Source organism: Nicotiana tomentosiformis, chromosome 1 (assembly GCF_000390325.3).
Source record: "Nicotiana tomentosiformis chromosome 1, ASM39032v3, whole genome shotgun sequence".
Lineage (NCBI taxonomy): Eukaryota > Viridiplantae > Streptophyta > Magnoliopsida > Solanales > Solanaceae > Nicotiana > Nicotiana tomentosiformis.
In genome coordinates, this window is record NC_090812.1 from 11,839,808 (window position 1) to 11,855,840 (window position 16,033).

A 16,033-nucleotide genomic window follows, 5' to 3' on the forward strand; every position below is an offset into this window, starting at 1 on the left:
TAGTTTGAGTTTTGGAAGGTACTTCATAGTTAGGAAAATGTGTACTTTATGTATTTAAGTGCTTAAATATCAAGGAATGTTGATAAATTCATTTTCCAATAGTTAGAACTCACGGGACGGTGATCGGAAGTTGTGAGTTCGAGTTATTCAAGGAATGTTGATATCAAGGAATGTTGATAAATTCGTTTCCCAATAGTTAGAACTCACGGGACGGTGATCGGAAGTTGTGAGTTCGAGTTATTCACTTGTAGCAGACTGTTTTGTGGATTATTTTGTGTTGCTGTTGGGCTGCGTGTATTACTACTGTTTTGTGGAGGTTTGGAGGAATAAGGTTATGGAAGAACACCACATAAATTCAGGGTGGTGGGCTGGTCATTCGTCGTAATATTTTCGGGCCGTTTGACACTACTACGATGGTCGTTTTGTGTATAAAAAGATTGGGGTGTGTTGGGCTGTTTTATAGTATTCTGTGGTGTATATAAGGTTGGAAAATAATGTATACATGTTGATATTATTGTGTTTGGTGTTATCTTGAATTTGAAGGAAGTAAGGATTATAGGGGAGATGTTGTCCGTTTTAATATAAAATAAGTTTGTCGTTCGTTGTGTGATAGTTGTACATTTCGTAACTTAATGATAGTATTATTATTATTGTTGTTGTTGTAGATTAAGGTACGAAGAGGCGAGTTTAACTTGGTGATTGAAAATATTGTGATAAGGTATGTTAAGGTTATCCATTCTTTCCTTTTTGGCATGATCCATATGATGCAAGAAATGAGCAAGTATGCAACTTTCACAAATAATTCTATTCCTAGAAGTACTAGGGTTGCCTATGTTCTTGATTCCCCATATGTCCTACTATCATATCGTATGCCCATGGGTCTTATGATATTCCGAGAGATCTTATAGATTTACTTCCTTATGCATTGCATTCATTTATACATGTACATTGACCCATGACCAGATGACGTTATATACGCGTATATTATATGTATATGGGATATGGAAAAGGTTATGGCGTTATATATGCACCACCACCTGATCAGTTGGTATACGTTGATGATATAGTCCACAGTGGCTGAGATGATATGATGGGATGCCCTCAGAGGCTTGATGATGTTATGTACGCATATACTTAAGCATGGTATGGTATTTATACGCACATGCATGACATTATAAAGTTTTTCATGATTCAAAGAGCTATTCAGACTTACAGGTTGAGTTCCTTACTCCATGTTTGTTTCATACCTTACATACTCGGTACTTTATTTGTACTGACGTTCCTTTTTCCGGGGACACGCGTTTCATGCCCGCAGGTCCCGATAGACAGGTTGAGAGTTCTCCTAGTAGGCTATCAGCTCAGCAGAAGGTGTTTGTGCACTCCTTTTGCTTCGGATTTGACTATTTGGTCAGTATGATTTGAATATGTATTGATTGGTATGGTGGGGCAATGTCCCAACCTTTATGACATTTATGTACTCATAGAGGATTGTAGAAAGATGACATGTATATGGATACTTGTATGGCCTTATCGGCCTATGTCTTGAGTATACAAATGATTATGTCGGCCTTATAGGCCCGTATGTCACATGTATAAGTTTCTATATCATGTTGGGTCGTGCTATGTCTAGTATTCCCTTATGTTTTATTCTTGTTGTCTCATGACGACCCTTCTGGGCCACTTACCCATGACAGTATGATAAGAAAGATATGTTACGTTGGTACTCGGTTGTGTAAGGCACCGGGTGCCCATCACGGCCATGCGGTTTGGGTCGTGATAGCTACAGCCTCTGCCAAAGCCTCTGCCCTTTGGGTGAGTACTCTGTGGTGAGCACTTTGTTTTGTTCCCAAAAAAAACTATTATTTTGTTCCCATTAATTATTAATTAATATCTGACTCATCTAGTTGCAACTAAGGCTGTCCAACGGGACGGGCCGTCCCGTCCCACTTAATTCTAAACGGGATAGGCTCATGTTAAATGGGATACTGGATAGGACGGGATGGCCATTTTGCCCCGTTTGTCCCGTCCCGTCCCGTCCTGCCTGTCCCGCGTCCTTTTTGTTTTGTGAATTCTAGCCGTTGGGCAACGGCTCCAATTGCAAAAATAGTTGTTCCCAACGGCCAAAACGGCTATAATTGTCCTCCTCCCTCCCCCCCCCCCTAATTTCTACTATACTTAATCAATCTTTAAAATTAAGAGGTGCAAATAGACTTGTTTGTAAAATTTATGAGAATTTAGCAATTCAAGAAAATGAACAACCATCTCTCGAAGACTGTCAAGCTAACATATATTCTTATGTTAGATCAATGTTTGATAAATATAAATCTATGGAAACAACAGGTGGTGAAACTGCTCCTTCTACTTCTAAGTCTAGAGTAGAAGTTCTATGGGAAGATATGTATGATATAATAGGTTTTGATTCCTCTGTTGATGATGAACTTGATTCTTATATTAATCAAGGATTGGAAAGTATTAAAGACGAAGAAGGCAACGAACAAAGAGGCCTAGTTCAAACAGAACCCTTCCTAGAATGTGGTTGCGTAGATTAGGTGCTCTTCAAAAGAATTATATTTGTATGTGAGATTTGAAAATTCTATTAATAAAATAAAAGGCTCTAAGCGTTGATTTCTTTTTTTATGAATTGTCTTACACTCTTACTTACTTACTTAGTGGCTTGAAATTATATTAAATAAATTATAACTCTATTATAAATTTATAATTACTAGAATATTTCATTACAAGTCTTTTGTTTTAATATTTTATAATTCTTTACTTAGTTTTCTAATTTTCGTTTAATTTTTAAGTTTATTAAATAAGTAAAAAAACTAGTCGTTGCAAACTTTAAAAACTTAGTCAGCGTCAAAAGAATAGTCGTTGCCAAACTCAATGCTTAAATAATTTTTTTTTAAAACGGCACTTAAGGCCCGCGAATCCGTCCCGTCCCGTTTGTTAGCGAGACCGGATGGGCCTACCGTTTCGTCCCGTCCCGTCCTGTTTGTTAGCGGGATGGGATCTAGAATATTTCATTACAAGTCTTTTGTTTTAATACTTTATAATTCTTTACTTAGTTTTCTAATTTCCGTTTAATTTTTAAGTTTATTAAATAAGTCAAAAAACTAGCCGTTGCAAACTTTAAAAATTTAGTCATTGTCAAAAGAATAGTCGTTGCCAAACTCAATGCTTAAATAATTTTTTGTTTAAAACGGCACTTAAGGCCCGCGAACTCGTCCCGTCCCGTTTGTTAGCGAGATGGGATGGGCCTACCATTTCGTCTCGTCCCGTCCCGTTTGTTAGCGGGATGAGATGGGTCTATCGTTTCGTCCCGTTTGTCCCGTCCCGTTTCGTCCCGTCCCGTCACTATCCCGACTAAATACCGTCCCGTCCCGTTAATTTTATCCCGTCCCGTCCCGTCCTGTCTCGTTCTGTCCCGTTGGACAAACATAGTTGTAACGTATACGCGTTTAATTAGCAAAGTGCTTGTCATCTGTGAAATATATAAATTATTTCTAACCAATCCCATAAACACCGTACTTCTCAATTTAGTTACCTGGATCCTTCACAACTAAATATGCAATTCTTCAGTATCTAGGAAGATAAAAGCGATTTAATTACTTTCAGATAATTAAGTTTCCTTATTGTGCATAGCTGGACCTCAAACATAATTACAAATCCTTCACATTTTTAGTAATTAGCTAATTTTATAGAATTCAAATAAGAAAATAATTTATATAAGTAAAGTTTTACTCGAATTTTAAATTTCTAAATATTATGAGTTCCCACATAGTTAAAATAAAGAAATATAAAATACTCAAAACTTTAGTTAAAGTTAAAGCTCTAAATATTATAAAATATTAATTGATATTTTTCTAAGGTGAAATATATATTTAAAACGTAAAAACGTCTATAATAGTTCAGTTGTGAGTTTAATATTTTTTTGTTGTGTGTGTGCGTGTGTGCGTGCGCGTGCGCGTGCGTGTTACACATTCACAACTGAGTGTGTCTCTTATTTTTAATGAACAGCTATAAAATATTAATTGATATTTTTCTAAGATGAAATATATATTTAAAACGTAAAAACGTCTATAATAGTTCAGTTGTGAACTTAATGTTTTTTAGTTGTGTGTGTGCGTGTGTGCGTGCGCGTGCATGTTACACATTCACAACTGAGTGTGTCTCTTATTTTTCAAATAACTAGTTTCATTCATTATGAACAGCTAATTAAATTATCGATTAGATAGCAAATAATATAAATTCTTTTTTTTCACTATCAGTATATAAGAAAAAAGCTATAAAGAACAAATTAGAGTCTTAAACTAAGCTAGGTAATTGAGCTTAGCATGATCTTATGATTAGTTGTTATGTCCAATCTAACGGAACGTGATATATATATGGGGTCGAATTTGATTAAGCATGCACCAAAAATTAATTAGTGGAGTAATTTATAACCATGGAGACTAGTTTCGCGAAGATGCATGTATATGCTAATTTAATACGAGCAGATTAAAAGAATATTAAAAACAAACCACATTAGGCTGTGTACGATAATAGACCTGAACCTATCTTAATCAATATGTTTAGAAAACTATTTGTTGCTTGACGTCATATGTACGATTGATAAATATTAATCATATTTAAGCATGTCTTGATTAGTCGAATAAATCCTGCACCAAATAACTGTCTAGCATTTATATTTATTTGATAACATTTTGTTAAATATAATTTGTTTAAAACAAAGTATTTAGACCCCAAAAGTGTCCCTTCGGGGCATTGGATAAATAAATAAAGGACTCCAAAAAGCCAATTACTCTCGAGACATTATTAAGGCGAAATATAGTGCAAAAAAATAGAATGATATGATCGAGAGTCAAACTCAAAACCTCTGATTACTAAGTAGGTGCTCTAACCAAATAACTACGAGAGTTTGTTACTCTCTTATTTTAGTTCAAAACAATTAATCTCTTGTTTCAGTACTACAAGTGAATTTACTATAATTTCCAAATATAGCTACGAATGGTAATTTTTTGAAAGTATTAACAAAAAAAATAGTAAATACAGTGTATATATTTATTATGTCGCATAATTTTTCCATAAATGATCTAGCTTTGACAGAAGACAACCATATTTTAATTTCATTAATTCTTTAGTCAATGCACTTATGCACCCTAAAATCATAAATATAATAAATATGAGCTCATGCATGAGCACATCAAAACTATCGTAAACGAATCAATCCCAGTGATGGCTACTTGAAATCCATTTACAATATATCGTACCAACTATATATCATAACTAAAATAATTCAGCTTCGATTGTTCGAAATAGTTCGCGAGTTTCGGTAATGAGAAAGACAAGTTACATTTCTCAAATTGACAGTATGCTAATAATTTCATTAATTCGAGCAATAAAACTTAGTAAATTTGTAGGAAATCGATAGGTCACGTAGCTTACATGGTCTCGATTCGAGCCTTATGAATGAAGAAATTTTTGATAGGAAGCGTTTTTTCCTTAAACAGATTTTATGCCGCACCAATCTGGGGGGAAGTGCACAGATAGCCACTAATTAGAGATGTCTTTACTTTTTAGCCACTGTTTTAAATGTATTTACTCTTTAGCCAGTGCTTAATAGATTTTTACCCGTGCGGACAAAAATACCCCTGTGCTAGATATGGGTGCTGTGTAAATATTAAGGACATAGTGTCCTTAACTTCATGAGTGTTGTGTAAATATTAAGGACAAAGTGTCATGTATTTGCACCTTCAGCTGTTAAACTTTAGGACATCATGTCCTCAACTTCATATGTGCAGTGTAAATGTTAAGGACGTGGTGTCCATGGGTGCTGTGTAAATATTAAGGACATAATTCCTTAACTTCATGAGTGTTGTGTAAATATTAAGGACAAAGTATTTTGTATTTGTACCTTCTGTTGTTAAATTTTAGGACATCATGTCCTTAACTTTATTTGTGCAGTGTAAATATTAAGGACGTGGTGTCCTTAATTTCATGTGTGTAATGTAAATGTTAAGGACATAATGTCCTTAACTTGTATTTGCAACTTCTGCTGTTAAACTTTAGGACATCATGTCCTTAACTTCATATGTGCAGCGTAAATGTTAAGGACATAGTGTCCTTAACTTCACGTGTGCAATGTAAATGTTAAGGCCATAATGTCCTTAACTTGTATTTAAATTTTAGGACATCATGTCCTTAACTTCATATGTGCAGTGTAAATGTTAAGGACGTGGTGTCCTTAACTTCATGTGTGCAATGTAAATATTAAGGGCGTAATGTCCTTAACTTGTATTTGCAACTTCTGTTGTTAAACTTTAGGACATCATGTCCTTAACTTCATATGTGCAGCGTAAATGTTAAGGACATAGTGTCCTTAACTTCATGTGTGCAATGTAAATATTAAGGACATAATGTCCTTAACTTGCATTTGCACCTTATGTTGTTAAACTTTAGGACATCATGTCCTTAACTTCATATGTGCAGTATAAATGTTAAGGACATGGTATCCTTAACTTCATGTGTGCATTGTAGATGTTAAGGACATAGTGTCCTTAACTTTATGAGTATTGTGTAAATATTAAGGACATGGTGTCCTTAACTTTATGAGTGATGTGTAAAATATTAAGGACATGGTGTTCTTAACTTCATGAAAGATGTGTAAAATATTAAGACATGGTTTGTCCTTGATATTTACACAACACTCATGAAACTTTAGGACATCATGTCCTTAACTTCATATGTGCAGTATAAATGTTAAGGACATGGTGTCCTTAATTTCATGTGTGCATTGTAAATGTTAAGGATATAGTGTCCTTAACTTTATGAGTATTGTGTAAATATTAAGGACATGATATCCTTAACTTCATGAATGATGTATAAAATATTAAGGACATGGTGTTCTTAACTTCATGAATGATGTGTAAAATATTAAGACATGGTTTGTCCTTGATATTTACACAACACTCATGAAATTAAGGATAATATGCCCTTAATATTTACACATCACTCATGAAGAAAGGATAAAAATAATTTTTTGTATCGATTTTAATAGAGTAGTGACTATTTTTGCTCAACATTAAAAACACTGGCTAAAAAGTAAATACAGTGTTATACCACGCCATTTCTTGCCAATCTGGTATAGCCGGGCTAGTGGATTTCGGTACGGATGGTTAAACCCCAAAAAAAAGAAATGATTTTAAAAAATTCAAATAAATTTGTCTAATTTTTTACATAAGCAATAGTCACGTTTTGGTAGGAATATTGCACTTTAGCTTTCTCTGTTACCTAAAATTTTCACTTTTGATATAGTAATGATTAACACATTTAACTTTTAACTTATATAAAAGTGCTTTTGATCCCTCCATTGAAAATTCCCAGAAATCTAACAAATTGATGGATACTTTAGCGTATTCTTTATTTCTTTTCTCAGGATGGGGAAAAACAGTACTCCTACTAAACTAACCTTTTATAGCTTCAGAAGTAAAATAATTATTTAAAAAGGTAAATTTACACCAATTTAATTTTCTTTAATTTATATTTGGTCTTACTGGGCAACAAAATGGGTGAAAGCTTACCCAGTCTACTCACTGATATTTCATTTGCCACGATGAATATGATCATTTGTTATTTTTTCATGAAAGGAAACAGTAAACGCCCCACCCAATTACCTCAATGCCACACCGCCCAAAAAATAGAAGAAAAAATAATGAGTTAGGGTATGTTTAGTAGGAAGGAGGAAAATATTTTCTCGAAAAATAAGTGGTTTTCTTACTTATTTTGGGGTTTGGTTAGATAAATATACTGTATAACTTGAACAAGTGACATGCATTATTAATTCCCAGAACGTTCTTCATTGCGAAATCCAATAATCGTTTCTGCCATTGCAGTCAACTCAGTCCTATCATATTCATCCGATTCCACATTGGTTATTTCTGCAGGATCTAGCATATGCAATCCAAGTATAACAGATCGCAAGTCACCAGCTTCAGCTCCTGCCATCTCTTTCCCTTCCTGATCCAAGACATCATCTCCTACAATATTCTGGCTAAGCTATAATTTCCGTTGCGCTCTACTCTACGCATAATGACCTACACAGTTAGAACCTTCATTTAGAGGAACTAAACATCAATTTCGAGATAGTTTACAATCTACTTCTTACCTCTTCGACCGTCTGCTCTGTGACTAGATTTATAGATAACACATGGTTTGTTTGACCAATTCGGTGAGCCCTGTCTACCTGGGGATTCCAGTCTTGCTCATAAAATATGACCTACACCACCATAACTTGTCAAAGAGCTGAAAGAATTAGATGTCAGATCAGGGTTCGATGGGTCCAGATGTTTAATATGACCTACACATATGTTTAATATTCTAATCCATGTAAAAACAAATGATGAGAGAAAAAATATTCAAATTTTTCAAGTAATCATTGACATTAGAAATGGATGATGGAAATTTTATTATGTAAAAGATTGCCGCCCAATGATAAAGACAATAATTGATGTAAATAACTGGGCAAAAAATATTAGTCCTCTTGCTATATTTCAGTATTAATGAGATGTATATATATATATATATATATATATATATATATATATAGTATATGATTCAGATAGCTACCTCCTACAGTCCTAATATACATCTCTAAAGTCTTAGTGGTGGACCACTTAATAACCATGGAATCCCAAAGAGTCATTCCTGTTATCAGATTTAGCCAAGAAAATATGAGCCCAAGTTCAAGTTGTTGGATTTCAACATGCCAAGATGTTAAAAAAGCTTTCGAAATCTATGGCTGTTTCTTAGCAATATATGAAGAAATTTCAATGGAGCAGTGTAAAGAACTTTTCCGGGAATTGGAGAAGTTGTTTGATTTACCTGTGGAGACCAAAGCTAAAAACACTTCGAAAATTCCTAATTTTGGTTATATTGGACCAGAATCCTATACTCGGCCTCTTTATGAAAGCATGGGAATTGAGAATTCCACCAATCTTGAATCAGTTCAAAGCTTCACAAATCTCATGTGGCCTTCTGGAAATACTCATTTTTGGTATGATATCTGAATTAAGATTTATTTTCCTCATACTAAAGTTTTTGGTTCGCATATCAAGGAGTTTTTTTACCATCCTTATAGTCTATTTTTTTTGTCAAAAGTATTTTTTTCAACGTTTAGTTAATTGGTCAAACTTTTAGTAGGAAATTAAACAAGTGTTTTTGAAATAGTTTAGTGAAGCAAGAAAAAATACTTTTTCTCAAAAGCACTTATTTTAAAAAAATACTTTTGAGAAAAATATAGTTATAGCCTATTTGACCAAGCTTCTTTTGGGCCAAATTTTTTTTTTCTCGAGGTAAAGTATTTGGCCAAGCTTTTAGAAGGAAAAAAGTATTTTTGTGTAGAAGCATAAGCAGTTTTTAAGAAGCGGAAAATAATAGATTTTTCCTAAAATTATTTTTTTTGAGAAAATACACTTAGAAACACTTTTTAAAAGTATTATTTAAAATAAGTTTGATTTTAGAAACTAGGCCAAATAGGCTATTAGCCATATATCGATTACCTTCCTCCACTCCTCAATTTCCCTTCTTTGTTTTTCTTTAATATTCTTAATTTTATTTATCCATTGGCCTTTGTGTGAATAGTGGACTACTTCATTCCCATGCAAAGCAAATGCTGGAACTAGACAACATGGTGACAAGAACGATGTTTGCAAGCTATGATGTGGAGAAATATCATGAAACATGCGTTAAATCTAAGGGTAACCTTGTTCGTGTCATGAAATATGGAGTTCCAAAGTCCGATGAGCCTAACGTTGGTCTTCCACCTCATAGTGACAAGGGCTTCACTACTATACTCCATCAAAATCAAGTAAATGGTTTGGAAATCGAAACAAAGGATGGCCATTGGATTTCTGTAGAATTTCCTCCTTCATCCTTTATTGTTATCGCGGGTGATGCACTTAAGGTTAGTTATCCCTATACCTATGAAACTTTAAATTGCATGTCACTCCTTCCGTTTCATATTTTGTGAAAGTAGTTGACTAGGTGCGTACGGAGCTTAAGAAGAGAAAATAATGATTTTTGTCATATACCAAAAGTAAGCATGTCAAAATATTTTTGAGGTATAAAAGCATATATCACTAAAGGTAAAAATGAGAAGCTTAAAGAGTTTTCACATATAAAATGTTGTTGTTGGAAAGAGTATCATATAAAATGAAACGAACGAAGTAGATTGTAAACCTGATGTTGTTTCATTTGATCGTGCAAAATTTTTGGGTTTTTATTGGCTAAGGAATGGAGCAACGACAGAATACATGCTGTTACACATAGAGTTACAATGAGTGGAAATGAATCAAGATATTCACTTGGGCAATTTTCACATCCACAGAAGATAGGAACACTAGAAGAGCTCATTGTTTCATCCTCTGCAGTTTAAGCCTTTTGATACTATATATGGAACTGATTCGTAACTACAAATCGGGTGAAGAACACAAAGATGAAGCTCTATTCTTCAAGTGCTGATATATTTAATTTGATGCTTTACTTCTCTTATTAGACGCATGTTTATTTTTTCAGAACTAAGATCTTTGCTTTCAAGACAAGTTCTGCTTGTCTAGCACCAATCTTCTCTGCTATTGCCTATTGTAAATAAAGAATCCAGAATTATGTATAATGGATCGACTTGATTGTTGATATTTGTGCCTATTTATCTAATCTAAACTATTATAATAGACATGAAACTTATACGCGATTTTATATATATATATATATATATATATATATATATATATATATATATATATATATGTATATATATATATAAACCCGCGATTTTAGCAAACTCTGTTAAATATCATCTCCAACCAATCCCATAAACACCTACTTCCTAATTTATTTACCTGGATCCTTCACAACTAAATATATATGTAATTCTTCAATTTCTCGCAAAGTAAAGCGTTCAGATTATTAAGTTTCCTTATTATGCATAGCTAGATATCTACAACATAATTACAAATCATTCATATTTATAGTAATTAGCTAACTTTACACAGTTCAAAAAATAATAATTTATATAAGTAAAGTTTTACTCGATTTTTTTATTTCTAAATATTACGAGTTTCTATACTTAAAATAAAGAAATACAAAATACTCAAAACTTTGTTAAATTTAAAGTTTTAAATAGTAGTAAATATAAATAATAATTTATCTAATGTAAAATATATATATTTTTAAAGGCTAAAAAGGTCTATCTATATTTCAGTTGTGTGAGATTTATGCTTGTTAATTGTGTGTTTGAGCGCGCATGTGCGTGTGTGCATACATTCACAACCTAGTGTCTTTCTTACTTTTCAAATAATTAATTCCACTTATGATGAGCTTTTTAGAGGAAGATAAAAAAAATGTGGAGATTGATTAACCTATGAAGCGGATAAGATCCAAAGAAGTAGAGTATATCTTTTCACGGATCGAAGGAAAAAAGAGAGTTCGATCAAATATTTATTTTTAGATTCGTCCATCCAAGCCTATTGCTTCTGTAACAGCAAAAAGAAAAATTAGTTGAAATTATCTTTTAGGTGACAAATAATATAAAATATTCTTTTAGACTATCCATGTATAGAAGTTAAACGCATATGTAATGTTATTAATGTATATAAGAACTAAGCTATAAAGAACAAGTCCTAAACTAAGCTAGGTAGTTGAGCTAAGCATGATCCTATGATTAGTTGTTATGTTCCAATCTAACGTACGGAACTTGAAATATATTAATCTTTTCTATGTGCAGAATTGTTTAATAAATGGTTGAGTCGATTAAGCAAAAAGAACAGGAATGCACCAAAAATTAATTAATGGAGTAATTTTTAACCACGGAGACTAATTTCGCAGAAAGATGCATGTATATGCTAATGTAATACGAGTAGATTAAAAGAATATTAAAAACAAACCCACATTAGGTTGTGTACGATAATAGACCTGCAAATATCTTAATCAATAATTTTAGAAGATTATTTGTTGCTTAACGTCATATGTACGATAGATAAACATTAATCATATTTAAGCATGTCTTGATTAGTTGAATAATCCTGCACCGAATAATTCTGTAGTATTTTTATTTATTTGATAAGTGATAACATTTTGTTAAATATAATTTGTTTAAAAAAGTAGTTAGACTCCAAAAGTGTCCCTTCGGGTTTAAAAAAAATAAATTAAAAAGGACTCCAAAAGGCCAATACTTCGGGGCATTAGATTTCACTTAAAAGCTAACTGTTGTTAAAGATCCAAATTTGTACTTGAACCATGATAAATGACGAGGAATCTTCGTAAAGCACTACAATTTAGAGCTTAATTACCGGGCTTAACTATAGTTTGTCTAATTACTATTTGTAATTACTGTTCAATTGTTATCAACTTGCATTACTTGTATTTAGACTCTCAACAAATATAGTATGATATATTCGTTCACGCAACGAATACAACATGTATCAATAGCATTTGTTCGCACAACGAGTACAACTAAGTCAAAATATAGGGGGTTATACAAAGGATATAGCTTGTATCGACTGTATTCGTTAGCACAACGAATACAACCAAAGCGAAATACATATATAAATGCAGAAAAATAGAATGCTCTCATTGAGAGTCAAACTCAAGACTCCCGCTTACTAAACGGACGCTCTAACCAACTAGTTTAAGTTCAAAATAATTAATCTCTTGTTTATGTATTATATGTGGATTTGCTAAAAAAAAATCCAAATATATCTACGAATGATGATTTTTTGATAGCATAGCTACGAATGGTGAATACATTATATTTTTGATAGCATAGCTACAAATGGTGAATACATTATATATATTTGTTGTGTCGCGTAATTTTTCCATAAATGATCTAGCTTTGACAGAAGACAACCATATTTTAGTTTCATTAATTCTGTAGTCAATGCACTTATGCACCCTAAAATCATAAATATAATATTTATGAGCTCATGCATGAGCCCATCAAAACTTTATCATAAACAAATCAATCCCAGTGATGGATACTTGAAATACATTTACTATATATCGTACCAACTATATATCATAACTAAAATAATTCAACTAAGTCAAAATACAAGGGTTTATACAAAGGATATAGCTTGTATCGACTGTATACGTTCGCACAACGAATACAATCAACGCGAAATACATATATAAATGCAGAAAAATAGAATGCTCTCATTAAAAGTCAAACTCAAGACTTCCGCTTACTAAACGGACGCTATAACCAACTAGTTTAAGTTCAAAACAATTGATCTCTTGTTTAAGTACTATATATGGATTTGCTAAAAAATCCAAATATAACTACGAATGATGATATTTTGATAGCATAACTACGAATGATGAATACATTATATATATTTGTTGTGTCGCGTAATTTTTCCATAAATGATCTAGCTGTAGTCAATCATGCATGAGCCCATCAAAACTTTATCATAAACGAATCAATCCCAGTGATGGCTACTTGAAATCCATTTACAATATATCGTACCAACTATATATCATAACTAAAATAATTCAACTTCGATTGTAGGAAGTAGTTCGCGAGTTTCAATAATGAGAAAGACAAGCTAAATTTCTCAAATTGACAGTATGCTGATAATTTCATTAATTTGAGCAATCAAACTTAGTAAATTTGTCGTAAATTGATAGCTCATATAGCTTACTTGGTCTCGATTCGAGCATTGTGAATGAAAAAATTCTTGGCAAAAAATATTTTCTCCTTAAATTGATTCTACGCGGCACGAATCTGGTATAGCCGGGTTAGTGGGTTTCAGTAACAGATGGTTACCCCCCCCCCCTCCCCCCAAAAAAATAGTTCGATTTTAAAAAATTCAAATAAATTTGTCTAAGTTTTAACATGAACAATAGTCACGTTTTGTTATCAATATTGCACTTTAGGTTTCTCTGTTACCTAATTTTTCACTTTTGATCCATATAGTAAACACCCCACTCAACCCCAACCCCACTTCCCAAAAAATAGAAGAAAAAATAATCATGAGTTAATGAAACACTTATATATACTGTATAACTTGAAAGAGTGGCATGAATTATTCCCCGCATGCATACTTTGAAATATTGAAGGTTTTTCTTGCTAAGTAAAACAAAACATTATGTCTCAAACACTTTGTAAGGCTCCTATTATTGATCTCAACAAATTAGAGAAATCAAAGCGAGGTTCAAATTCTTGGCTAGAATTGTGCAATGGCGTTCGCCTTGCACTTGAAGATCATGGTTATTTTATAGCACTATATGATAAGGTTTCTTCTGAAGTTGAGAAGGAAATATTTGATGTAATGGATGAGTTGTTTGATCTGCCCATTGAAACAAAGAAGAAGAACTCTTCTGACTTTTATTTCTATCGATGGGTTGGTCAGCTGGAGGCAGCTCCTCTTCATGAAAGCTTTGGGATTGTATATCCAACTCATATTCAAGCACTACAAAGCTTTACCACACTCATGTGGCCACAAGGCAACCAAAGATTTAGGTAACAGCAAATATATAGTTACTTTGTCCTAATTTTCTTCTAGTTTGACTTGACATAAATTAAAATTAAAAAGATTTAACTATTTGCAGAGATCATATTTAACCTAAATACCGTCCGCAACAAGCTAATTAAGTCATTTCAATAACAAAGCAGATAATAATTATTACGAATATCCAGTTTATCTTATGTGCGGACTGTACATAGAGCTTTTATACGATGAGTTATATATACAATCAAAGATGCATGTATTATGTATACTTGCCATTAGCACCAAACACATCAACCAAAATTTAGAACTAAAGAAGAAAATTAGCTGTTTCGTATTCTAGGCAAAGACGTACTATCTATGTTTTGTTATGTAGAGGCTCTTTTAATAAAATGTAATCTTTGTAAATTTTCAGTTATTTTTCCGGTAATGATGAATGAAATAACTTATGAATAATCTGATGAATATGTTAGTAATATTTATGATTGTTAGAACAAAATGATATTTATATAATCAATCACAACTACTTTGTCAGTTTGGGCACATATAAAGTACTCTATATTATTAACTTCAAAAATAGTTTTTGAATTGTTTTGTTTTCTTTTTTCCATTGTTTTGGGGGGGGTTAGTGAAACAGTAACATCGTACGTAAAGGTAGCAGCAGAACTAGAACAGTTGGTGGACAAAATGGTGTTCGAAAGCTATGGAGTAGCAGAAAGGCACTATGAATCTCATATAGCAGCCACTACATATCTCCTCCGTCCTACAAAGTACGCAGCGCCACCACCGTCCAATATTAATAATGTAGGTGCAAATATACACACTGACAAGAGCTTCTCCACACTGCTCTTTCAGAATCAGATTAATGGTTTGCAAGTTGAAAGTAAAAGTGGTGATTGGATTGCTGTTAATGTCCCTCCTTCTGCATTCGTCTTCATGGCTGGTGATGCTTATGAGGTCTATCTGTTTATTTCTTCTTGAGTTTTAACTTTCATATGACTACTTAATATTCACCAATGTATGTGTGTTTTGTTGTGGAATAGGCATGGAGCAATGGAAGAATATATGCACCGCGGCACCAAGTGTTGCTGAAAGAGGAAAAGCAAAGGTACACATTGGCCCTGTTCACATTCAACAAAGGAATAACAGATATACCTGAGGAATTAGTGGATGAAACACATCCTTTACAATACAAGCCTTTCGATAATTTTGGATTAGCTTGGTACTACCTCTCTGGTGCTAACTCCATGATTCACAGCACTGCTAAAGCTTACTGCGGCATCAATACTACTGCATCCATCGCTTGAATTTCATCTCTATAACGAAGTCCTTAATGGCATCAACATATATATATTTATATATATAGATTAGATAGCTTCAAAAAAGTTCTTCATATGGAAAAAGAAGGTAGGTAAAATCTGTGACAAATCATAAATAAATGTTTGCTGACGTGTAATCAAATTTACGCCAGTGGTTCTACACCAGCCGAGTGATTATCGACAAGTGACAAAGGGTAATTGATGCACAAT

At 33.0% G+C, this 16,033-nt stretch overlaps 2 protein-coding genes and 1 long non-coding RNA gene across 3 annotated transcripts; 2 read left to right on the forward strand and 1 right to left on the reverse strand.

Moving 5' to 3' along the window:
- Positions 1–7,814: 7,814 nt before the first annotated feature.
- On the reverse strand, positions 7,815–8,532 carry LOC104112849 (uncharacterized). The gene is made up of 2 exons (XR_690086.3): positions 8,168–8,532; positions 7,815–8,096 (listed from the first exon to the last, which is right to left on the reverse strand). It is a non-coding gene; the product is annotated as an uncharacterized lncRNA (long non-coding RNA).
- An 85-nt stretch (positions 8,533–8,617) lies between these two features.
- On the forward strand, positions 8,618–10,692 carry LOC104091259 (probable 2-oxoglutarate-dependent dioxygenase AOP1.2). The gene is made up of 3 exons (XM_009596586.2): positions 8,618–9,055; positions 9,643–9,964; positions 10,292–10,692. The coding sequence occupies exons 1-3, from the start codon at positions 8,685–8,687 to the stop codon at positions 10,433–10,435; spliced, it is 837 nt and encodes a 278-aa protein (XP_009594881.2). The 5' UTR covers positions 8,618–8,684; the 3' UTR covers positions 10,436–10,692.
- A 3,336-nt stretch (positions 10,693–14,028) lies between these two features.
- LOC104112850 (probable 2-oxoglutarate-dependent dioxygenase AOP1) lies at positions 14,029–16,007 on the forward strand. The gene is made up of 3 exons (XM_009622890.4): positions 14,029–14,518; positions 15,134–15,461; positions 15,548–16,007. The coding sequence occupies exons 1-3, from the start codon at positions 14,145–14,147 to the stop codon at positions 15,809–15,811; spliced, it is 966 nt and encodes a 321-aa protein (XP_009621185.1). The 5' UTR covers positions 14,029–14,144; the 3' UTR covers positions 15,812–16,007.
- The last annotated feature ends 26 nt before the right edge of the window (positions 16,008–16,033 follow it).

Bases quoted from the DNA above. Each gene is read 5' to 3' on its own strand.
- LOC104091259 (XM_009596586.2), top strand. From the start codon at position 8,685: ATGGAATCCCAAAGAGTCATTCCTGTTATCAGATTTAGCCAAGAAAAT. The intron at 9,056-9,642 runs GTATGATATCTG...TTGTGTGAATAG, and splicing joins TCTGGAAATACTCATTTTTG to TGGACTACTTCATTCCCATG. The intron at 9,965-10,291 runs GTTAGTTATCCC...TTATTGGCTAAG, and splicing joins TCGCGGGTGATGCACTTAAG to GAATGGAGCAACGACAGAAT.
- LOC104112850 (XM_009622890.4), top strand. From the start codon at position 14,145: ATGTCTCAAACACTTTGTAAGGCTCCTATTATTGATCTCAACAAATTA. The intron at 14,519-15,133 runs GTAACAGCAAAT...GGGGGGGGTTAG, and splicing joins CAAGGCAACCAAAGATTTAG to TGAAACAGTAACATCGTACG. The intron at 15,462-15,547 runs GTCTATCTGTTT...GTTGTGGAATAG, and splicing joins TGGCTGGTGATGCTTATGAG to GCATGGAGCAATGGAAGAAT.